General features: G+C 46.7%; 1 protein-coding gene across 1 annotated transcript in view; it reads left to right on the plus strand.

Moving 5' to 3' along the window:
• The window catches only part of LOC138378444 (collagen alpha-1(IV) chain-like), a 39716-nt gene extending 15313 nt beyond the window's left edge, over positions 1-24403 (plus strand). Inside the window, 23 exon segments of the mRNA XM_069463778.1 lie at positions 1977-2127; positions 2344-2405; positions 2408-2474; positions 3309-3476; positions 3611-3642; positions 3644-3701; positions 4690-4842; positions 4956-5054; positions 5155-5244; positions 6243-6382; positions 6811-6937; positions 7033-7113; positions 7596-7694; positions 8307-8357; positions 10149-10334; positions 10914-10995; positions 10997-11024; positions 13448-13556; positions 13794-14012; positions 14951-15128; positions 19820-19934; positions 22206-22378; positions 24322-24403. Coding sequence (XP_069319879.1) covers positions 1977-2127; positions 2344-2405; positions 2408-2474; positions 3309-3476; positions 3611-3642; positions 3644-3701; positions 4690-4842; positions 4956-5054; positions 5155-5244; positions 6243-6382; positions 6811-6937; positions 7033-7113; positions 7596-7694; positions 8307-8357; positions 10149-10334; positions 10914-10995; positions 10997-11024; positions 13448-13556; positions 13794-14012; positions 14951-15128; positions 19820-19934; positions 22206-22378; positions 24322-24403 — 2550 coding nt within the window.
• The last annotated feature ends 1185 nt before the right edge of the window (positions 24404-25588 follow it).

Raw genomic sequence — 25588 nt, forward strand, 5'->3', positions numbered from 1 at the left:
TATTAATCTCACAGGATAGGCTGGAGCAACATGTTTTGTTTTTCAATGAAATGGCATAGACTAGAAAATACCAGAGTACATAGCACATGGCGCTAAATATTTTGAGGGGAGACATTTGTCCGATTTTGTGAAACATTTGTTTCAGTCTTACGAAACTGTATGAGATGTTTTTGTGCATGTGCGTGCTGGGTCTCAGTGTGAAACGTGTTTCTCGTGGCGGGCGGCAGAGGAACAGCTGCGGGGAAGCCTCTGTCATGCAGAGGTCACAGCCAACCAGGGGGTTTCTCAGTGCAGGTTCCTCAGCCTCGGCGCCGTTGGCATTCTGGGTCCAAAATCCTTTTCTGTGGGGTGGCCCTGTGCCTTGCAGGAGCTTTGGCAGGAGCATTGCTGGCCTCTGTCCCTGAGATATCAAGAAATCCCTGCCCCCACCCTCAGCTGTGACAACTGAAAATATCTCCAGACATTGCCAAATGTCACCTGTGGGACAAAAGTGTCCCTGCTTGAAAACCACTGGTCTAGTGTGACTTTGGGATTCTTTTTGTCCTCAAATATTCTTCTACCAACTTGCTTATACTCAAAATTCTGCACAGCAAGTGTGAGTGGCCATTAAATGGGGTGGGGTGGGGACCCTGCAGCTTTGGGGCCACATGTGGCCTTCTGGATCCTTGAGTGCAGCCTTTTGACTGAATCCAAATTTTACAAAACAAATCCTTTGAATAAAGGATTAAAAGGGTCAGTTGAGGGGCCAAGCTCAGGGATTCGAGGGCCACATGTGGCCTTGGGGCCGCAGGTTCCCCATCTCATCCTTGCCTGTTCTGATTATAAGGAACGGAAGTGAAATTGCTGGAAGGTGTTGGTGCAGAAAGGGAGAAAGAGCCAAGGGCAACAGATAGAGTTTGCGGATGGCAGAACCAGGTTGGGTCGGCTCACTTTCTATCAGGAGAAGGCAGGTGGCCCCATGGTCCTGGGGGAGCTCCTTCCTAGGAGATGCCTGGCATCGTGGTGCCTTCTCTGCATGGCAGAGACGGAAGGGAAGGCTTTGGAAGTCTGTCTTTATACAATATGCAGCAGCTTCCCTTTATAATGTATGTTTGATTTGAAAATTTAGTCAACTGTGGTGGCGTGTGGATCACCTTAAGCATTCAAGGCTCAGGAGTTAGTGAATGCCAAATGGAATCGGAATGAAGGATTTGATTTGTGATTTGAAATAGTGTGCTTTTTAAAGAATCCTTTGGATGGAGTTCCTTCCATCGTGCAAATTTCCTACTGGGACATGAGAGAAGTATCCAGTATGCACTCGTGTCCTCCTTATCTGGAAGTGTCACTTGCATGTAGTGGAGCACTGTCATTTCACATCCACCTACTTGCTTCAATGAGTACAGGTACAGTCTATGTCTGTGTCCAAACTGAGGCTATTTCCAACGTGCCATTGCTCTCCAAAATACTTCCTTCATTTCTAATCAACTCTATTTGTCAAAACCCCTGTATTCATGTGGTAGTTTTAAATGTTTAATTTACTTTGAAAGCCTTCATTTATATTAAAAACCGTGTCAGGGGTACCCTTACTAGCCCTGGAACTTTCCCATCTCTTAAGAAGCACTCGGTTAACTGGTCACAGATCATATTCGGCATTTTGTCAGTTATTTAGGGTCAGCTCTTCCTCACAGGCGCAGGCGGCAGGGCTGAAGGGACAAGCTTGGGTCAGAGGCCTGGGTAGAAGGGCATTCTGTGGGGAGCCTTGGTTTTCCTCCTCTGTGAAGTGAAAACAATAAAAATTACCCACCTTTGGGGCTTGTGGTGAGATTAAAAGGAAATAATAGGTGTGAGGAAGCTTCGCAAACTTTTATAAAGAGTTGAACAGATATTCTTACTAAATGCACTGGCAGTACCCGTTACGTGTTCACTTATGCTATTGGCTTGATATAAATATTGACTTTGTTGGTCAATTTGCTTCTCTGTGCTTTGGGGATTTTCAGGGGGAGCTGCGAGTTGGTCTACCAGGACTGAAAGGTTTGCCAGGTCTTCCCGGCATTCCCGGCACACCCAGGGAGAAGGGGAACATCGGGGCATCAGGTGTTCCCAGAGAACACGGAGCAATCGGCCCCCCTGGGCTGCAGGGAATCAGAGGTAACTTCTTACAGATCTATCCAGACTGCTTCAAAGAGTGGGTGTGCTTATTTTTGTATCTCCAGAACACCTATTATGTATATTCCAGACCTGTTTGTTGAAAGAATGATGAAAATCCTAGTTTAGAGCTCATGGTTTCCTGCCATTGTGGCCCATTTTGTAAGTGGGAAGTGTCTCCTACTGTTCCTACAGTTTATTCACAATTTTTCCCTCCAGGTGACCCTGGACCTCCTGGACTGCCGGGCCCCGCAGGATCTCCAGGAGCTCCAGGAATAGGACCCCCCGGAGATAGGACCCCCCCGGAGATAGGGCCCCCCCTGGAGGACAGGGACCCCCAGGGGCATCAGGTGATGTGACATTCTCCGAGAATTATCCCTTCTCTAAAGAGTGGTCACGGTGGTGTGGGAGATGATGCTGGAGGGGAGATGAGCACTATTTGTGAAATAAAAGGGAAAGAAGTAAATTCCAGTTTGTAAAGTTAGGTTTGCTCATTTGCTTAAATGTTAAGTCATAGATTTCTATTCTTTCCTGCCACTGACACTGGTTTATGTGCCAAAGAGATCTTCCCTGTATTGTATATTCAATAACTTAAAATTTTACTCAAAATGATGTCTCTATATTATCTTTCCATAGGGGGGTTAATAAGTTGCCGATAATTTAAACTAATTGAGTCCATATCTAGAAGCTACTATTGGCTTAAATGGTAATAATAATCTTTTTTTTTTTTTTTTTTTTTGAAACAGAGTCTCACTCTGTTGCCCAGGCTAGAGTGAGTGCCGTGGCGTCAGCCTAGCTCACAGCAACCTCAAACTCCTGAGCTCAAGCAATCCTCCTGCCTCAGCCTCCCAAGTAGCTGGGACTACAGGCATGCGCCACCATGCCCGGCTAATTTTTTCTATATATATTTTTAGCTGTCCATATAATTTCTTTCTATTTTTAGTAGAGGTGGGGTCTCGCTCTTGCTCAGGCTGGTCTCGAACTCCTGAGCTCAAACGATCCGCCCACCTCGGCCTCCCAGAGTGCTAGGATTACAGGCGTGAGCCACCGCGCCCGGCCGGTAATAATAATCTTAGAATTAAGGTGGTGAGGGCAGAATAGGGTAAACCAATCAGGGAGAAATGGTTCAGAAAAAACGAGTTGTGAACTTTGCTAAAAGTCATTCTCATTTCACCCGACCTCAGGCCCTCCTGGAATAAAAGGAGAGAAGGGTTTCCCCGGATTCCCTGGACTGGACCTGCCGGGCCCTAAGGGAGATAAAGGTGCTCAAGGACTTCCCGGCTTAACAGGACAGTCAGGGCTCCCTCGCCTTCCTGGACAGCAGGGGACACCTGGAATCCCCAGGTTTCCAGGTAAATGGTTTTGGAACTTCTGGCTGGATGGAGGACAAGTAAACAGGCCTTGCCTCATCCTTTCCATGACTCATAGCATTTACCATCCATGTTCCAAGGGAGGAAATGTTCATGGTCCTCCTCTCTGTCCGCAGGTCCCAAGGGAGAGATGGGCGTCATGGGGACCCCCCGGGCAGCCAGGCTCACCGGGACCAGCAGCTACTCCAGGATTACCGGGTGAAAAAGGTAGGAATCCGTGTCTCTCTCGATGTCCCTTGGGAAATTCTCAAATTGTCACGGTCATGTGTCACTTCGAGGGGTAATAGCAAAGTTAAGAATATCAAGCAGGAGCTGGGAGATGCCCCATGCCCAGTGGGCGTCCGAGGTGCACAGTGCACGGGGGACTCTGAACAGCTCTGCCCCGCAAATCAGAAGGAAGATGGGGCTGAGATTCTTTTTGAGAAACGGTGGAATCTTCAGCAGTGCCAGGGCACAGGGACTGAGTCCTTAGAATCAAGTTAGCAAATGCCATGACTTTACAAATCTTAATTTTCATTTCTTGTTATTTGAAATAGGCCCATAATAATTTTTTTCAAAGAGAAATTGACTTTGAGTGTGAGGTATAAATAAAAGGCATCTGTGGAGGTCAGGAGTTCAAGACCAGCCTGAGCAAGAACAAGACCCCCTCTCTACAAAAAATAAAGAAATTAGCTGAGCGTTGTGGTACATGCCTGTAGTCCCAGCTACTTGGGAGGCTGAGGCAGGAGGATCACTTGAGCCCAGGAGTTTGAGGCTACAGTGAGCTATGATGATGCCACTGTACTCTAGCTGGGTGCGACAGAGCGAGACTTTGTCTCAAAAAAGAAGGAAAAAAGTCATCTGTTTCATAGAATAGGAGAATTCCTACTCTGTCATTGTATAGGAATTGAGGGCAGAATGAGCAGGGGTGATAAAGGTATGTAGGAAGGTGAGAAAATGTATAATAAATTATCTAACGTAGTAAGCAAAGTTTGAGTATATTAGCATTACTAGCAAATAATGACTTTTGGAAAATGGCTTGATTATTTGTTTACTTGGTTTCAGACTCTTTTGTGTAACTCAGACACTCGGCACTTAGTGCCATTTTTAGACAAGTTATTCGTCCTCGAAACCTTCTTAATCAGTCATGTCCCAGCCAGCAAGAGTGCCGAGCTCTGTAACCAGCCTCACCCGGTACCTTCTCTTTCCTCTGCAGGGGAACATGGCTTCCCAGGTTCCTGGGGACCCAGGGGAGACCCTGGCTTCAAAGGTGACAAGGGGGACGTCGGTCTCCCCAGCAAGCCTGGGTCCATGGACAAGGTGGACATGGGCAGCATGAAGGGACAGAAGGGAGACCAGGGAGAGAAAGGCAAGTGGGAAGCTGGGTCTCCATAAATGACACCAAACCAACCTGTGTTTCTGTAACCACTTGCTCTTCAAGTAGCAGGCTGGGTCATCGTTGTTCTTTTCTGTGATTTATAGGACAAATTGGACCAGCTGGTGAAAAAGGATCCCGGGGAGACCCTGGGACCCCAGGAGTGCCTGGAAAGGATGGGCAGGCGGGGCACCCTGGACAGCCAGGTACAGTGTGGCACTCAGGTTCCCGGGGTGGCAAGGGGCATGTGCTCCCCAGAACTTTCTGCAGATGGCAACCTGCTGACTGTTCTCTTTCTTATTCTAGGACCTAAAGGTGACCCAGGTATAAGTGGAACCCCAGGTGCCCCCGGACTTTCTGGACCAATATGATCTGTTGGTGGAATGGGCTTGTCAGGTAACCTGGATTTAGAACAGGAGTGTTTGTAGCATGTGTGTGTGTGGTATGGGCAGGACGTGTCTACAGAACGAGATCCTGCTCCACAGAGGAGAACATAATCCAGGCAGTTGTGTCTTTGGCACTAATTCACATCCTCAGTCCTGCCTAGGGAATGGATGGATGGTGTTTGGCTGATACTATGACCATTGCTATGAAAACCTACAATTTACTAAAATAAAACATGGGCTGGACACAACGAACTTTTGATGATCTCCAAGTGGCCGCCCACTTGGCCAGCATCTCCCTAGGTGTCTGGCTCTCCATTCAGGGTTGTCAGCTAGAGCAGCGCCTGCCTCTGGAGCCCTTTGTGTTAGTTCAGAAGAATCCCTTGGACTCATCTGCCCCAGTCCTGAGCCAGCCTTAATGCTCTGCCAGTGGGGTCCCCTCCAGTGACAGCAAGCACAAAGAGAAGGAATGTGAGACGGGGTCTAGCGGGTAATGCTTCTCGTAACCTGCCCAGAAAGGGGAGGAGTGGAGAGAAAAAGGTCTGTCTATCTTCTCCTAAGTTTCCACGAGGTGCTGCTGTCACTTGAAATATAAACATCTAGGATTCTGGTCACACCCACTTACAAATAAGCTTGGCCACCAACGTACATTGCAAACCAAGGATGCGTTTACCCTGTACACCTGCCCCACGCGCCCTGTGGTTCGTTCAGTGAGAGGTGGTTATATAATAAAGAACCTAAGAGTCATTTTTATACTGTTGAGAAAGTATGTATTTCTAAGAAGTTAGTGTATTTCTACTCTGTCTTTATAAAAAGACAGGAGAAATGTTTCCCAGTGCGGCTCCGATGTGACCTGGGTGACTGACATCTGGCTGGATTGTTTGCAGGTTGATAAATGAAGGGGTACATGTTCCTTTACCTCATTCTTGGCTGGTTGTCAAGGGACTCTTTCCTTTTTAACACTAGCACTAGCCAGTCCCACGTTCTAGTTTCAGTTGTTTGTGTTTACAGGAAGCCCTGGAGAAAAAGGTGTGCCTGGCATCCCCGGCCTGCAGGGCATCCCCAGCTTACCTGGAAAGAAAGGCTCAAAGGGAGAGAAAGGACAGTCATGCCCTCCTGGCATTGGCATTCCTGGGCTGCCCGGGACCAAGGTAACCAGCACCCTGCATGGAAACGTCCCCTCCGCCCCTCTCGGTGGAAACACTTTCTGAGAAATATTCAGTAACTATCTCAGCACATTCAAGTGAGTCCTCAGCTCCAGTAATGCCCCCAGGGTATTAGAAGCTGTCTCTTCTCCCCCTTCTAGTCAGTACCTGTTCCCCCCAAGGAAGAATCTGGAGACTCAGAGGGAGGCCAGGGTGGGGGTCAGCTATCCCTGAGAGAAATCAGAGGGGTCGCAGGTGAGCAGGGATGGTGAGTAGAAACGGGGCACTTGGCTGCTTTGTGCTGAAGTTTTTCCTGTGTTCTCGGAGGTGGACTTCGGCAAGAAATGGGCAATGGCAGTTTATGGTGCACTAATCATTGCACCAAAATGTCCAGGGACAGATGTGAAATTAACATGCTGGATTTTCACTTTCAGGGAGATCAAGGGGTGGCAGGTTTCCCAGGCAGCCCTGGAGAGAAGGGAGAAAAAGGAAGCACTGGGATCCCAGGGATTCTGGGGTCTCTGGGCCCAAAGGAGTCTCCCGGGAGCATCGGCTATCCAGGTAGGTTACCTGGGGCTTCCTCCTAAACATGACGAAAACAGACAACACAAACTCCAGCTCACCAGTGTTCTGGTATTTTGCATGTTTTTTTTTAGGAAGCCCTGGGCTGCCAGGAGAAAAAGGGGACAAAGGCCTCCCAGGACTGGATGGCGTTCAGGGCATCAAAGGAGAAACAGGTAGAGGCGCTGCTCTAGAGCATGGCAGGTGTGTGGACAGGGGCCACCAGGGACAGGGACTCCAGAGGCTCAGGGAGCTGCCCACGTGGATGGGTTCAGGCCCCAGGACGCTGCTGCAGGGCTGACCGGAGGCCAGCCGTCTGCCCCTCCAGTCGGCAGATGAGCAGACTGGGTCTGGGGGGCTCACAGGGCCTTTCCAAGGTCTTGCTGTGAGTTATGATCCAGGCCCAGTCTCCAAACCATCTCTCTAGGTGGCGTGGGGTTCCAGGTGTCTGCTCCCCGTTCTCACCAGCCTTTGTGGCTCAGGATTTGGTGGCAGTATGACAGCATGGAGGGTCCTTTCTGAAGGGGTTTCAGAACTAACCTCAGGGAAGCCAGGAGTGCTCAGAAGGGAACAACTCCCTTAAAAGACGACCATTGTATGTGGACACCAGGGTGTGGGAGACGTTCTACGCGTGACTGGCGTGGCCTTTCTCTTTGAGGTCTTCCTGGGAAGCCCGGCCCCACGGGCCCAGCCGGCCAGAGAGGGGAGCGCGGCAGTGACGGAATCCCAGGGCCGGCGGGAGAGAAGGGTGGACCAGGTACGGCCTGGCCCGCTGTCCCACTTCAGAGCGAGCAGCACCCCCTGCCATGTTCAGCGGGCAGAGCTGGGTGCACAGTGGATGGAGGAGGGGCCACGGGGTCCCAGTGCTGTTGGCGCTGAATTCACCTTTTAAGTCTATATCCCTTATGTTTACATTGCATACATTCATTTTTTATAGGAATAATTAATAAAAAAATACCCTGTCCTCTCTTCCCCCATTTGGAATGTCCCTCAAGCCCTTTGCTTACATTTGTCCCTGCCCCGATGGCTTTGGCTTCCCCACCTCTATAAGAACAGTGATTAGCCCATCTCGTGTCTCCAGACGGTCGTCAGAAATAAGTGCTCATTTGCACAGATCATTCCTGCTAAATGCCGGATGGTTCTGAGCTGAAAGGTACTTAGGGGAAGGCACTAAATTATGAATATCCAGTCAAGGGTATCTTGCAACAACTGGAGGAATATAATTTTATTCCCATGGTGCAATTAACTAATTTCCAAGTACTCTACGAGTGTGTACAGTGTTACTTCAGAGCCGATGCTGCTTTGTACTGTCCCTGCAGACTGGTTGTTTAAGTAAAGAAAAATGTGGCTTTTTGCCCTCACCTTGTAGGTCTACCAGGAAGAGGATTCCCAGGGTTTCCAGGGACCAAAGGAGACAAAGGTAACATTTGTTCAGTGTGTGCTTCCTTTCTAGCCGGCCACTGCTGCACGCTGCACCAGCAGAACAGGGGGTGATGTCTGCAGGATGCAGCCCTGTGCCCCTTAGCAAGGCAGCAGCGGACATGGAGGATAGACTCTGGGTCCAGAGGGGATGTCCTACCAGACACGGCTGGTCACACCACCATGCTCTCGTTATTGGAAATTCTCTTTTATTTGGGCTTATTTTATAAAATTCAGTACAGAGGGAAACCCCTGTCATTTTTGCGCTTAGAAAGTAATCGGAATATCAAAATTGTTACTTTCTAAAACTGGTCATTTTTATGTGAAGGTAGGACAGGACGTCACACGGGCCAGATACCCCCTGTGCAGCCCTCGTGAGCTAACTCCCAAGCACACTCAAGAGCTGGGAAGTGACGCAGGCTCTTCCCTCAGAGACCTTAGCATTTTGTGAGGAAGAAAAGGCAGATGCTGGAAATACAAAAGCGATAGACAATGAAAGGAAAGTCGCGGTAGCCACGGCTGGGAAGAGCACACATTCCGGTCACTCGGAGAAGGCTGAGGGGGTCCTGAGTGATCCAGGGCTGTGTCTGAGGATTGGGAAAGGCCTCGGCAGGCCTGGCATGTCGGCGCAGACCAAGCAGGGCACACGGTGGCTCTGCTTCCCCGGCCCTGGCTCTCCCGAGGCCAGCCCGGTGCTTTTCCTGTGCACTGTGTTGCCCGGCACTGGACGCGCCTGGCTCGTGAAGGGTGGGATGGTGCCGAGGGTGCTGCCTGGGGAATGGCGCTGCCTCCCCTCCTCAAACACAGCGCCGCTGCGAAGGCTCCTGCTCGGAAAGGGAGCCGGGGACATGTCTTTCCCTTACCTGCCCGTCCAATCCTGTGCAATCTGGTTGACACATCCTACTGCCCTGGGACAGACTGCACATGATGGCTTGTGTTCCGATTCGCTGCCTGCGAAGTAAGGGGAGAGTCCCAAGGAGGAGCCCTGTGACCAAAAAGGACTTGACCCTGTGCCATTCCCTTTTCATTTTTTCTTAATAACCTTGAAATAACCCTAGAATTTTGGTGTTTTTATTGGCAAGTTTGGGGTGATACGTTTAAAACTAAACATAGAGGGTTTTTTTTTCCCCTGCAAACTCTTATTTTTATTTTTTAAAGCAGCTCTATTGAGGTGTCACTGACAGACAATGTAATACACATATTTAGTGTGTGCAGTTTGGTAAGCTTTGACACGTGTATGCACTCACGAGAATATCCCCGCCTTCAAGGTGGTGGACACACCCATCACCCCAAAAGTCTCCCGTGCAGCCTCGTAATCCTCCATGCTTGCGTGTGAGATCCATGCGTGTTGCCGCGTGGGTCAATAGTTCATTCCTTTTTATGGCTGAGCAATGTCCCATTGTAGGGATATAATACAATTTAACCATTCACCTGTCAAAATAATAAGCCTTTAATTTTAGTGATGCAGTTGCTAAGCACATATTCAAATGCCTTTGCCATAGAATACTTCTCTTGAAAAGTAAATATTGATACCCATGCTCTTAGCATGCTAACCTTTCTATTTTCCAGGTTAGGCCATAGTACGAGCCAGGCATGTCATTTAGAGCCAGGCATGTTATTTAAACGAAGGAGCGAGCAGAGCACCTGCTCAGTTTTCCCCCTGGGGCCCTCAGGCGGTCCCTCCGAGGGTGCCGGAGGACGAGGAACGCCCACCCCCGACTGCCCATCAGTGTACTGAGCCTCCTGCCCGGCTGCGCATCCACCGCCGTCTCAAACTGCTTTTCTCATTTAGGTTCCAAGGGTGACGTGGGTTTCCCAGGATTAGCTGGGAGCCCAGGAATTCCTGAACCCTAAGGAGAACAAGGATTTATGAGTCCTCAGGGGCCGCAAGGACATCCAGGACTGCCTGGTGCTCCGGGACACGCTGCGGAGGGGCCCAAATGAGATCGGGGACCCCAAGGACAGCCTGGCCTGCCAGGTAAGGGTGTCTTGCCAGGTGTCAGTGCTGGGGTATGGGGCAGAATTTCAAGAAGAAATTAGTGTACAAGAAATTAAGGAACAGTTAAATTCTCAATTGAGCTTTTTATTTAGAAGACTGCAGCATTTATTACTGCTTGAACCTGTATTTGGCCTCCATTGGGTCAAAGATTTCCATGTGTCCTTTCTGTCAAGGAATTTGAGTAATAATTAGGGAGATGCAAGAAAGGAAATTGTTGAAAAAGCCTGTACACCTGTGCTGTCTGTGGTGTTTGTCTTAAACTCACATAACACTCTGGCACAGCCTCCCGCCATGACCAGGACTCCAGTGGTGGCAGCACAGGCACCCCAGGCACCACTGACCCCAGGCGTCTTAGACAGAGATTGTGGCACTGGTATGAACATTCTTCCTTCCCTCTAGGACCCGCCCTGATCTCTCTTAGGGCTCGTGCTGCCTGACATGGTGCTGTTTACAGTCAGGGGTGGCTGGGTGGCAGCAGTGACAGCCCCACAACCCAGGGACATGTGCACATAGCATCACCCTTCAACCCAAACGTGTGACTCTCATTTCTCCTGTTAGGGCTTCCGGGACCCATGGGGCCTCAAGGGCTCCCCGGGCTCGATGGGCTGAAAGGTGAAAAAGGACAACCCGGCTGGCCAGGAGGGAGATCCAGGATTCCAGAGCATGCCTGTGAGTTACTGATTTGCAAATTGTTTTTGGAAAGGAACCTTCTCTGGTCACAGAATTATTCCTGTCTTACATATGTGTATGTGTTGTGCCTATGCACATGTGCACATGTGCCACGCTCCCGCATTGTGCATACGTGCATGTGTGCTGCACGCTCATATTGTGCATATGTACCCGTGCGCATGTGCCACACTCCCATGTTGTGCATATGTACCCGTGCGCATGTGCCACACTCCCATGTTGTGCATATGTACCCGTGCGCATGTGCCACACTCCCATGTTGTGCATATGTACCCGTGCGCATGTGCCACACTCCCATGTTGTGCATATGTACCCGTGCGCATGTGCCACACTCCCATGTTGTGCATATGTACCCGTGCGCATGTGCCACACTCCCATGTTGTGCATATGTACCCGTGCGCATGTGCCACACTCCCATGTTGTGCATATGTACCCGTGCGCATGTGCCACACTCCCATGTTGTGCATATGTACCCGTGCGCATGTGCCACACTCCCATGTTGTGCATATGTACCCGTGCGCATGTGCCACACTCCCATGTCCTCTGTAAATCAGGTTCTCCTCTCCTGCCAGTAATCAGCATCTTTATTGGCATCAGAGTAGGAAACTGTTATGACATTTTCTACAATCTAGTTTCACAAGAACCATGAAAAGAGAAATGTTATAGCGCTGGAAATTATAGTTCAGTGCCTAAATTTAAGACCTATTTCCAAACTCAATGCGAGAAAGCAAGCCAGTGTTGTTTTGTAAAGAACAACTCTGTAAAACCAGCCCAGTGTCTCCTACGACTGGCAGGACTAGAATATTGTAGTTGAGCAGTTGAAGTCCTGGTGACTTAGACAAGGCTCGGAGGAGCATGTCTCAGGGTGGAGTAAGTGACCAGTGGTGGGTTTTGCGTGTGTTTGTGTTTATTTAACTCAGTCCTTTGCATTACCTGAACATAGAGCCCCTGCTAGGTAATGTGGTGCTTGTGGATCTCTGGTTGGATTCTTAGCCCAACCACAGCCATGGCTAAAGGATTGCGCTTATGTGGCTTGTTGAGGTCAAATAGATGCATTAGCAGAGATTCATGCTCTGTGTCTGTCTGTCTCTCTCTCTCTCTCTCTCTCTCGTCTATCTGTGTGTCTCTCTCGCTAACACACGTTGGGAGAAAGAGCATGTGTCAGGGGAGATTGGAAACAGGAGGGATTTGAGACACATCTCTGTGGTGACAATAGGAATGAGTAGAATTCTTTTCCAAGTCAACACAGGTTCTCCCCTACAGGGAGAACTACGGACTGTTCATCAGCAGCAGAGACATGTTTTGGAGTCATTAAGGCACTTTCTGAAGAATGGATGCAGAATGACTGACCTTAGCTTGCCATGCACTAAAAAATAGTGGTGCTGTTTTACTTCTGCATCAGTAACTGATGAAACGCTTATGAACAATAACGCAGAGCAGGCTGGAAGGAGTAGCAGTAATCGTTTTTACCTACTCCTTATCCTCGGAGCTATATGCTCGTCCCCACAAGACGCTGCCCGTGTATGTGAATATGTTCCCAGACCCCTTCTTGCTATATGGTGGTTTTCTATTGAGGTAAATGTAGACGATTTGTCAATTATTCATGTATTCCTGCTTTTATTCCTTAGAAATAAAATATAGAGATACACTCCCCACTCCTGGAGCCAATCCATGTCTGTCTATCTCTATACATATGTATGTACAAATATGTGTGTGTGTGTATAATTGTGCATTTATTCTGCTTATGGAGCTTCTAAAATAAGGTAAAGCAAAGGAACAAATCTGTGTAAGAAATGATACAACTTGTTACATGTCGCTATCTATGACTAGAGAAAGGAACAGCTATGTTGAAAACAAGAAAATGAGCTAATGTTTTAAAATACATGAATATTGTTATATTATAAAAAAGTTCTTTAGTATTTTTTATCTTCTTTCCATATTTAAAATTGGTTTTCAGATAAGATATGAAACTAATGCTAAGGAAAAATGACCACACTGGAGTGTTTAGGGGCAAGTTTTCAGAAAAGGCAGTGTGGTGTTGGATGGACATGCTGCCACCACGGGTGTTCATGGAGCTCTGACTCTGTGTGTGCATCGCACCATGGGGTGGAGACAGCAGGTGTGAGACTTCCACCTGCCCCCAGGGAACCTAGCATGTGGACAAGCACAGCGGACAGGAGGGAATGAAACAGATTGTTCCAACTTCCAGTTTCCTAATTTAGGCACACACAGAGGTTCTGTCACTCCTGTTACATCATTTAGGAAACCACAGGCACCCTTTGTTTGCAGTCTACTTTGTAGAATGTTGAGGGGCTTTCTCAGTTTTCCAGTTCCCAGGTTACTTTCAAGACACTGATCGTGCGTGTCCTGAGGAATCCCAGCTGACATCCTCTTTGTGTGTCTAGGGTATCGGTGGCTCTCCAGGAATCACAGGTTCTAAGGGTGATATGGGACCACCAAGAGTTCCAGGATTTCAAGGAAAGGCAGCAGAGGACATGCCGCACAGCCCGTGCAGTGGGCTCATAAACATACCTTGAGGTGGCATTTGAAAAGGAACAGGTAAAACACCATGGAGGAGGTGGGTTGCATTTAGTTAGCAGTGCAATATTTTGAGTACTTTTTCTGTAATGTGAAAGGGTAAGATACTTTGTGCAAATACAAAATATTACAAACTCTTTTGAGACAGTAATTTTGAAGGCTTTCAGGGGAACCTGTCTGTAACTAGGGAATCCAATTTGTCTTGACTGCCAGGTCCAAGAGGGCTTCCCGGTCCCCCGGGCCTGGATGGGTTGCCAGGATCCATGGGGCCCCCAGGTAGCCCATCTGTCAATCACGGCTTCCTCGTGACCAGGCACAGTCAAACAATAGATGACCCACAGTGCCCCCCGGCCCCCGGGACCAATATCCTTTATCACGGGTACTCTCTGCTCTGCGTGCAAGGCAATGAACGGGCGCATGGCCAGGACTTGGGTAAGATGTCTCTAGATCATTCATTTACTTGTGTGTGGCTTTGTCCAGTGCCCACCTGATGCAGCAGCGCCCTGTGCTCTGCTTGGCTGCGGTTTAGTGTGCCCTGGAGGCAGCAACTAAGGAAAAGAGAGCTGGGCCTGTTTCTCCCCCATCCCGATCCGTTGAGTCATCAATGTAACGGCTGCCATGTTACTAGTGGGAAGCCAAGAGAGCGTAAAGGCCAAATCTTTGAAAATGTTTACATTAATAAAACTTTAGATCGCATCTACAAAGTTGTAGGTAGGATCAGGATTCCTATAGTGCACACTTAACAGTTTGCTTTGATATTCTTAAAATAGGGCAACTTAACCATTGCTCTTCTAGAAAACAATGTCCATGTTGTCATGTCCGAAATTCTCTGCATCTTCTGAGCTCTGCCCCTGTCCTAGTTCAGGTCAGCAGAAAGCTGCGTATCTGTCCTCATTACCATAGTGTGCGCCGGGTACACCACACCGCACTGTTTCAGTGCTCTGTATCTTGAGGTTTGGATCAGCAAGCAGCTATATAAAGAGCATGACTGTGTTTTCTGCAAAACTATTGTCAAAGCCACTGCCCAATATGTTACTGTCCATTGTATAACAATCCACATGTTAAAATCCTTCTAGAATTCAGTTCTAGGAAAAGGTTTCTCTCTACTGGTAAACTGGTTTTGTTTCCTTTTGTCAAAAATGTTCTACATAATTCTTTACAGTTTTCCTTTTGCCTGATGACTTTAAATTTAATTTGCTCACTTACTGTAATACTGGTCTATTTGGTATATTTACTTCCAAATTACAAGTTTTAAATTTCTGTTTTAATGGTTATGTTGGATATATGTCTTTGCTTACCAGCCAGCTGAAATCCATTTTCATACAGGGAGATGTGGAAAATTCTTCACGTTGTCTTTTCCCCGTGTTTAGGCATGGCCGGCAGCTGTCTGCGCAAGTTCAGTACGACGCCCTTCCTGTTCTGCAATATCAACAATGTGTGCAATTTTGCATCCCGAAATGATTATTCATACTGGTTGTCTACTCCTGAGCCCATGCCGATGTCTATGGCACCCATCACTGGGGACAACATTGGACTATTTATTAGTAGGTAAGTCGAGCATTTGTAGGAGCAAATGTACAATTAAGGAAGAAAAATCTCTTAAAAACTATTTCATATAAAATGCAGCTATCCCCTTGAAAAATTACAGTGCAAAACCATGGTGAGATAACTCCCAGCTTGAAAAGAGAATCCCTATTCTACGTGACTCCCTATGGTGTTCACTGCTCCATGAACACATAAGGCAGTGTTTCTCAACCTTTTTCTTTTTTTTCTAAATAGTAACCTTTAAGACATTTTTTTCTGAATCACCCCTGCCCCTATGAAATTTTTAAAACTTAGTCATTTTTAATTGTGGTAAATGGCAAAATGTACGTAACATAAAATTTGCCATCGTAACCATTTTTAAGTTAACAGTTTGGTGACATTCACATTGTTCAACCATCACTGTCGTCCCTCTCCAGTACTTCATCATCTCTCCAAACTGAAACTCTACACCCTCTGCACACTGACTGCCCCTCCCCTGCACCCTCCAGCCTACTCTCCATGTATGGATTTCACTACGTTAGTGACTTCATGAAAGTGGGATCATGCAGCATCTGTCCTTTTGTGACTGCTTTATTTCACTAAGCATAACGGCTTCAAGGCCGTGGCAGGCATCAGAATTCCCTTCCTATTTGAAGCCAAATAACCTTCCGTTGTGTGTCTGCACCATATTTTGTTTATCCGTTTATCTGCTGATAGACACTTGGATTGCATCCACATCTTGGCTATTGTGAGCAATGCTGCTATGAACACGGGTGTGCGAACATCTCTTCGAGACCCTGCTTTTCATTCTTTTGGGTATATACCCAGAAGTAGAATTGCTGGATCATATAGTAATTTTCTTTTTCATTTTTTGAGAAATGTCCATACTGTTCTCCACATGGGCCTCACCCTTCACATTCCCACCAGCAGCTCACAGTGTTTCATTTTCTCCACGTCCTCACTGACACTGGTTATTCTCCGCTCTTTCTGAGAGTAGCCATCCCAGCTGGTGTGAGGTGGTGCCCAGGAAATCCTAATACCACAGATAGATACACTGTACAGCTCATCAGTTTATGCATTGTAGTCTGCGCTTCATACATAAAAGCATACAGATTTATACCTAAAAATGTATACAATAATAACAATTTCTTCACATGCCCTCCCCAACCCCACCATTTTTTACTCCCTTGGGGTGATATTGTACATTGTACCCACTGAGAATGCACATGTTTGAGCAACTTCCCAAATTAAGCGCTTATCCACATAATGTCGGGGGTATGATTTCAGATCCCCAAGACCCTGCCTGGTAGGAAGTAAGATGGGAAATTGAAATTATTATAACTGAAAAGTACGTGACTGTCCTATCTTTGCCTCTTTCCTTCTAATTAAAAGTTGATTGCTGGCCGGGCGCGGTGGCTCATGCCTATAATCCTAGCACTCTGGGAGGCCAAGGCAGAAGGATCGCTCGAGGTCAGGAGTTCCAGAAGGGCCTGAGCAAGAGCGAGACCCCGTCTCTACTAAAAATAGAAAGAAATTATCAGGCCAACTAAAAATATATATAGAAAAAATTAGCCAGGCATGGTGGCACATGCCTGTAGTCCCAGCTACTCAGGAGGCTGAGGCAGGACGATCACTTAAGCCCAGGAGTTTGAGGTTGCTGTGAGCTAGGCTGACACCACAGCACTCACTCTAGCCTGGAGAACAGAGCAAGACTCTGTCTCAAAAAAAAAAAAAAAAGTTGATTCCTTAGCCATCCTCAGAAGTAATACAAAATTGGCAAAAGAATAAATTCGTCTGACTGAGGAGCTATTGTATGTTACTTTTTACACTCTAAGACAATTAAAAGAAAACCAAGGCAGGAAAAGTTTTCCTTAGGAAAGTGAGAGTGAGAGAGAGCCCAGCTTTTCTATATTTCCTTTACAGAAATTAGCAGCTTTCAAATCGGAAGAAAGGTGCAGTAGCATTAGCTATGAAGTGCCCTGTGGTTGGAGGGAAAAGGGACCAGGACCCAGGCTTGGAGCGCCCCCTCCACTGAGCTCCTGCCAGGCAAGGCAGGCTGGTGGCCATCGGCTCAGCTGCCCTCACTTGCTGGTCACTTCCTGTTTGGGGGAAGATCGAAGTTTTCCTAAAGGAGCTGTGCCCTGTGGGACCCTGGAGCAGAAAGGCCTGGAGATGCCCACTATGCAGAAAGCTCATAGGGTTTTCATTGCTTTACATTAAAATATCTTCTGGCAGTTTTCTTTGATTTTTTTTTTTTTTTAGCTATAAGAAAACTTATTTTGTGGATCTTAAAATGAAAAGTGTCATTCGTTACACTTCCAGAGTGGCACTTTTCAAAATCCAGACAGTACTTGGCCTGTGTCAGGGAGTCCCTATTGCCTGCTCTGTTCTGAGGCTTTCCTGACACACAGCCATGCCTGATGCAGTGGAAGGAAAACTAACGACTTTTGTGTTGTTTTTTAAAGCTTCCTTTACACAACAGGTAGAAAATGACTATTCATTTATGTGTTTCTTGTTTACCTTCTTGCCAGCACTGACATTTGACCTTGATTTGGTTAAAGACACAGGGCAGGGGTTGGGGCTGGGGTCTGGCATACCTTCGCCATATTCCAAAAACACGTCCAAGAGAAGCCGTGTGTCTTAGACTCGCCTTTCTCTGTGGACACGTCACTTTCAGCAAGACATCCCTGGATTTGTAAGCACAAACAGAACCTAAGTTGTTTAAAAGCCCCAGGACTTTACATTTCAGGGTTTTCACATCATTCTGTTAGTGGAGCCTTAGAAACTCAACACAAAGGGGCCTTCCCAGACACATCCTTAAAGCTCTACCTCAAGGTCACCTCTGTCTCTACCTCCCTCCTGTAGTGATGGGGACCCTTTCTCCCTGGCTCCCAGCAGGCGCTTTCCTTGGTTACTTTAACTTAGTGGTTTCCAGTGACCGCTCAGGACTTACAGGTTCCTTCTCAGGTCTTTCCTTTGGGGAGGTCCTGAAGCTTGTCTTCAGAAACACTTAACAACACAAAATCCTTCATTTTGAGCAGAAAAGGTAGCAACTTTACTGCTTTCATCCTGATAATAGGGCAAAATGTTCTAAGCATTTTCTAGCTTTTTGCAGATAAGAGTCATCAGAAAACTGCTAATTGTTTAATTGCTCTAGTGGAAACGCTACTGGTGTGAGAGCAGGGAGAATTGAGCTCTAGTTCTGGCTTTGACACAACTAACCGTGGCCTTAGTTTCTCCATGAGCACTGTGGGGAATTATTAGACCATATGAATTTTAAGGGACCATGGAGCTCCTCACACCTGCGACTCTGTGTTCTCTAGCCACCCGTCTGACGGGGGAAGGACCACTCCCTGTCTGTAGTCACTTGAATCCCCCCAGCCCAGAATCAGCCTGAAGAAGATAAAGCACTTCCCTGCAGGCTCATTTCTGGTTCCTGTGTCTGGCAGACAGACGGTGGCAGATGTATAAGGCCAATTTCGGTAACTGTTGTTTAACTGAAACTTTTAATTCAACTGCATTTGTGTCAACAAATAGAAAATTGCACAGCACGCACACACACACACATACAAAGTGCATGGAAAATTAGATGACTAATTTAGGCCCTCTGCCCTTCTGATCCATTTTCATGCAAATGTTCCAGCATAACTAGGTGTAATTATTAACACCATTGATAGTCACTTACCAGCATTGTTAACATTCTGTTCATTTTGTGACTTGAATATAATTATTTATTTATTTTTATAAACAAAGCGTATCCCGCCATCCAGGATTCCCTTAACTGAGCGGCCTTGGTCAGAACACTGTGTTTTCATTCATTCTTGCGAATAGTTCCAGTGGCTGAGCTCAGCCAGCCTGGCTTGGGAGGTGTCCTGTCTTTGAGAGGTTCTTTGGGAGTCACCTCAGCTGCAGTGGATGCTGACAGCCTCAGGCCTTGCTCAACTGAGCCCTGGAGGCAGAGAAGAACAGTGGGTCTGTCGGCTTCAGTCTGGAACAAGTTTCCTGAAGAAGGCTTCTGTGGACATTCAGTCCCAAGCGCATTAAAGCATGCATCATTTGTCTTAGTTACTCAACTTGCTAAGTGTATGTCTTATATTAAAGATTGTTCATAGTGTAAAACAAACTTGTATGTGGAAGTGGTAGCTCTTGCATTTTGCCAACTCTTTTTCCTTAAGCATTAAACATATTTGTGGATGTGCAAAAGAGAAAACAAAAGGCACCTCTAACCCTAACCCGTCTGGGATAGCCACTGTTAGAACCTGGCCTTCCTATTTTTCTCTCCTACAAAATGGATGGTTAAATAATTAGTGTTGGATCTTTTTTTTTTTTTTAACTTTTTAGAGATGGGGTCTTGCTCTGTTGCCCAGGCTGGAGTGAGTGGTGTGATCATAGCTCACTGCAGCCTGGAACTCCTAGCCTCAAGCAGTTCCTCCCGCCTCAGTCTCCCAAGTAGCTGGGACTACAGATGCGCCATTGCACCCAGCTCTATTTTTGAATTGAATATTTTAATATTGAGGCAGGCTTATAAAACCAACAGGAAGGCTCTAAGCCTCAGAGTCCAAGCCATGGGCACAATGGTTTGCACTTAATATATAGTTGAATCAGAAAGACTGAGTGAAGAGATTGTGTGTAAATAATGGGGCAGGGTGAGCAGAGGTAAAGCCCCATCCTGCACCCCTCCAGCCATGCTGAGTGTCTTTGCTCGTACCTTCCAGGTGTGCTGTGTGCGAGGCGCCCACCATGGTGATGGCTGTGCACAGTCAGACCATTCAGATCCCACCGTGCCCCTCTGGGTGGCCATCGCTGTGGATTGGCTACTCCTTTGTGATGGTAGGTGTTTGGGGAAATGCCATATTTCTGTGGAAGTGTCACCATTAATGCCCTGTTATCTCCTCTGTCCAGTGCAATGACCTCTAAGTTCTCTGGATCAAGCTACTTAGGTGTCTACACCCTCCTCTTACTGTCCCCTTCCAAAGCATGCCCAGGAGCCTGGCCTGCTCTGCTTGGGGACAGCGGGGTCTCCAGCACCAGCCAGAGCCCTCCTCTGCTCTGAGAGTGGGCCGCTGGCACGAGCATCCTCCTGGGATGCAGGCCTGGACCGCGCTCCCCTACAGCTGCTCACGCAGGTGCTCTCAGCCCCAGTACCGGTGACATGAGCAGCTGCTCTAGAGTCAGGGACTCTCCCAGGGAGAAGAGGAAGTGAGTCTGCATGTGGGGAAGTGTGCATTTTACTAAACACACACAAACTGGAAAGCAAGAGCTTGAGTTAGGGAGAAAACCCCTGAGGACTGGCTGGCAGCAGCCCTCCAGGAAGGTCTTCCTGGGCTCACGCCTGGGGCCCCTCACAGAGGGTGAGGACTGCTCTCCTATCACCCAGCTGCCCCAGCTGTCAGACCCCCCAGAGGTTCTCTTGCCCCCAGAAGCCAATTAAAATAGGAATCAAGGTACCTCTTTGAGTCGCTTGTTGTAGCTTATTTTGTTCTATTGCCTCAGTTGAAAGTATTGATACAAGCCCTGAACTTGTAAGGTCAGGGTTATCCTGGAATGTGCCACATCCCAGTAAATGACACTATACAAACATCTTCCGTATTGTCATTGTAAGGCCCAGTTCCACCTTCATACCCCCAGGGGTGCCCAAATTTTACTTTTGACCCACAAATGCACATTAACCTTTGTATTTGATTAACAGGGAAAGGGGCTTCTTAACTATTTTCTTCTGCTGTAAATGTTCCCAAGTGTAGAAAAGTTGTCAGGAAAGCAATTTTTAAAACATTTGTGTACCTATTCAAGTTTGATCATATGGTTTGCTGGGTTGGTTTTATTGCAGTTAAACTCTTACACATCCAAAGAGTTTGCAACAACAGCACCACCAAATTAACAGGTTATTCTAGTAATTCTAAACGATGCATTGTAACTACTTTATCAAGAGAGCCAAAAGTTGGAAATGCCGTATAGGGAAATCAAGTCACCAACAATGACATGTGCATGCAATTTTCATTGAAAGGTAGATTGGATTTCTGACTTCATAATCCTAAGGAACACGAAATGGCATCTCTGTATGACAGAGAAAGCCCACTGATCCAGGGGTAAAGCAGCACAGGGAAGCATCTGTCACCAGCACTGTCTCTTGTCCTGATGTCATATGAAGATCTGAAACAGTGGTTGGCACAGTTCCTTCAAATCAAGAGCAAATAAAAATAATGATGTTCTAGAGAACAGTGTTACCTGGTGCTGCTTCCAAGTCATCGGCGAGGGGCTCTGGTCTGGAGGTCTGGAAAGCCCAGTTCTGGCCCCAGCCACGCCTTGAGACTGTGTGGTCATGGTCAGACCCCAGAATGTAGCAGGGTCCTCTTACCCTCATCCAGGAATCCATGGAGCTAGACTTGTCCTCCAAGGTCCCTTGCAGCTCTAAAATTCCAGAGTTCACTTTTCTCATACCTGAAATATAGTCCTGGGGATGTTTGTGTGTGTCTTCCTCAAGGTTGCCGGCTGTTCATCCCAAGGTCTTGGTTTCTGAGTACAGGTAGGTCCTACTTGAACCTGCTAGATGAAAATGCAACTTAATAAACAGTTACAATAGTAGTTATTCTTTTTTTCTCTTGTTTAATTTTTCTCTACCTTTAGAGAAAAAAAATGATTATTCTTTACTTTAGAATAGGATAATAGAACAGCATCTAATTTAGCAAATATAGGATTTTGTTTATAAAGTCTAATTTCACCTTGGTTGGTTCCAACATTATTTGTACCTTTTGGCTATTGGCTCATTCCCTGAATTAGAATAAGTTCTAGTGTTCCAAAAATAATACGTAGTGAGGACAGCAGTTCGTTAAATCCTGATAAAGCTGGACTGGCCTTTTATTTTGGGAGGAGCTGCCGGCTGATCTCTGTGAGGGCTGAGTACCGCAGTGCCCCAGCGGTGCAGGGACTGCCTTGCCGGCCATCACGGGGTTTGGGCACAGAGTGTGTTCCAGAGTGACCGCATGAGGCCAGAGCATGTGGCTTTCCCGAGGGAGTCCCCTGGCTTCTTCCCGGGAACAACAAATCTCTCTGCTGGCCTTTGGGGAGGGAGTCTGTGACTCACAGCTCACATTTGTTCTGCAGCACACCGGCGTCTGTGCCGAAGGTTCTGGCCAAGCCCTCGCGTCCCCCAGGTCCTGTCTGAAAGAGTTCAGAAGTGCACCATTCATCCAGTGCCATGGCCGTGGGACTTGCAATTACTATGCAAATGCTTACAGCTTCTGGCTTGCCACTATAGAGAGAAGTGATATGTTCAAGTAAGTCAGGAAGACGCCCTTCTGCGGGCCCGCCTCTCTGTGACTTTTCCTTGTGATCATCTGTGACCCATAACCCCCTCCCTTGGGAAGTCTCCAAGGTGGTCATAAAACGATCATTAGGAACACTTCCTCCACCTGTAGTAATGAATATTTGATTCTGTTCTACAGGCAGACAACCGAGACAATGTTCAAACCAGACCCTAGGTGATCGGCTTAATTCTTCTATTTACTAAAGAACCGTAAAAGAAAAAAGGTCAGTTTCCATTTCTCTAGGTGAATGTACTGAAATGGAATTAAAGCAACTGAAATCTTCAAACAGGGCACGTTTAAAATTTTGTCTAGTTAACAATCCAGAGAGAGGGAGGTGAGCAGCATTTGCTTTCAGAGCGTTTATAATGCTAGACGTAGTGTACATGTTGTGTAAGTTCTCAGTGCCTTCATAAGAGACATTTTGTTAAGACCTGTGCAAATAAAAATTAATTGCAGGACAAATGCAGCTGAAATTGAGGGAGGACGTTTCCTTCCCTTTCCATTACCAAAATTTCACCTTTAAAACAACTGTTCCAAGAGGCTGTGAGCCTTGCTGGAGCTGCTCTGGAGCCCAGCCCAGCCCAGCCCCGATGGACAGGGCAGGAATGAATGCTGCGGCCTCCGCTGAGTGCCCGCCCGCCCTGCGGGAGCCCGCGCCTCAGGCCGATGGGGCCAGAGCACTCAGGTACTGTTCATTACAGAGATAAACGCTTCTCACCCCTGCAGAGAAGTCTTTCTGTCTCCACCTTTTGGGAGAGAAGTATATGGAACTCTGCTACAGTCCTACCTCTTTCCAGCTTAGATCATAAGACTCGAAACAACATATTAGCTCCTTGTAATTCTTTACCCATCAAAAAAGTACCTCGTGCCTAGTTGGTGGCTTATACTAGCTTTTTAGGCAACTGGAAACTTGACATTCTACCTATGCTGCAGGTAGAATTTAACTGTTAACTACTGAAATGAGCACACTTTGTTCATGTTTCAGCTGCTGGAGCTTCCCACTATAGGGTTAATAGGTAATAATGGAATTTTTTTTGAACCAGCAGCCTAATACAATACACTAAAATGTCTTCTCAAACAAAATTAGGTAAGATCTCATTAATTCAAATAATTAATTTGGGGGCACTAGAATTTGTACCCTAAGTTGCTAAAATAAGCAGCCTCAATTTTAGGACAAAGTGCTCACATATATGGCTACTTTTATTTTAATAGAATTTTATTAGTGCCCATTTTAGTTCAGATTTCACCTTTGCAACAATCAAAATAGTGTAGAATTTCTAGGAGGAAGAAGCGTTTGGGACACTAAGTGTCTTTCCGTCTCTTTGGCCTCAAATCTGACCATTGGCATATAAGTCCCTCAGGAGTTGTAAAAGAATGTTGAGGTCTGGTTAGTTATTCCAGATTTGTTACTCATCACATCAGTTGACAAGTATTTAATGAACACTTGCTATGTGTGTAATGTTTTGCAGAGAAGAATAGTATCTTCTTACCCTGGAAGAGTTTATGATCTAGTTAAAGGGAGAAGGAAAGAAGTTAAATTACGGTACACAGAGGCAGGGTGGCACAGTGGGGAATGGTTCAGACTTCAGAGCCAAACCCATATGGGGTGACCTCAGCCCTGCCCAACGGGCTATGTGCACTGGGGCAGGTCGTTGACCTCGGGTGCCAGGGGCTGGAAATGCAGACAGTAACCCACAGTGCATGGAGAGCCATGTGGGCATCACCCCAAGAAGGTGCCAGCCCAGAGTAAGGCTGGTGATGGCCACTGGTTGTGACCGGGGGGGGGGAGGGGGCCTGAAGCCAGAGGCTGGTGCCCACCTGGTGCCTTCGAGACTTCTGAGCAGGGCTGGAGGGCTGAAGGTGGATGTGCTGGGAGATGATGGCTGACGGTCTGTCTCCGTGTTGCATTTTAGGAAGCCCACGCCGTCCACCTTGAAAGCAGGAGAGCTGCACACGCACATCAGCCGCTGCCAAGTCTGTATGAGAAGAACATAATGGAGCCTGACTCCCAGCTCATGTCAACATGGTGCTACTCTTCTTCCTCTTCTTTTTAACAGCAACGAACCCTAGAAATATATCCTGTGTACCTCACTGTCCAATATGAAGCCATAAAGTGCCTTGTAGGAATTTGCATAACTAACACCCCCTGCTTCATTGGCCTCTACTTGCTGAAGGAGAAAAAAAAAGACATGGATAAGCTTTCAATAGTGGCATACCAAACGGCACTTTTGATGTAATAAAATATAAATATATTCTGCAATCCAGTGCACTGAGGCATGAAGTGAGAACTCCATTGAGAAACCAAAGGGTGCTAGGAGGGGTGTGGTGCCTCCCACACTGTCTGCCCATTTTCATTCTTGTATTATGATTAATTTTTCACCCCCAGAGATAAATGTTAGTTTATATCATTGTCTAGCTATTTCAAAATTCAGGTCCCTTGGTCTATACAAATAGTAGTAATATAAAAACAATTTTTTCAACCTCCAAATGGAATTGCAGACTCAATAGACTATCTTCCACCCCCAAATATGTCTCTCTGCTATGCGTGGTCCTCTGCAGCTGCTTTGGCAAAAGTCACAACTTTCCTGTGGAATAAAGATGGTCCAAAGATAGTCAGAAATTAAATATATATATATATATATATATATATATATTAGTAATTTATATAGATGTCAGCAATTAGGCAGATCAAGGTTTAGTTTAACTTCCACTGTTAAAATAAAGCTCACATAGTTTTTTTTTTCCCCTTTAAAAGACTGTACTGCCCTTTAACATAGGCTTTTAAACAATAGGATGTTGAATGTGAAACGTTAGTTTTCATTGTTCACTTCTAAACCAAAAATTATATATTGCCAAAACCAAACCCAGGTTCATGAATATGGTGTCTGTTATACTGAAACATGTATTTTGAGCTTATTGTTTTTGTTCTGTATTAAATATTTTCAGGGTTTTAAACACTAATCACAAACTGAATGACGACTTCAAAACAACAACCTTAAAGGCCTTCATGTCATTAGTATTCCTCATTCTACATCCTGACTTGAAAAACAGCTCTGTTGAATCAAAATGTCAGTATTTTTACACATAAGCACATTCAGGCCACTTCCTTGGTTTCACATGAGCTGTGTTCACAGACTGCAGCAAGGGAATGGATAGAAGCCAGGAGGGCAGATTTGGACC

This window comes from Eulemur rufifrons, chromosome 30 (assembly GCF_041146395.1).
Source record: "Eulemur rufifrons isolate Redbay chromosome 30, OSU_ERuf_1, whole genome shotgun sequence".
Classification (NCBI taxonomy): domain Eukaryota; kingdom Metazoa; phylum Chordata; class Mammalia; order Primates; family Lemuridae; genus Eulemur; species Eulemur rufifrons.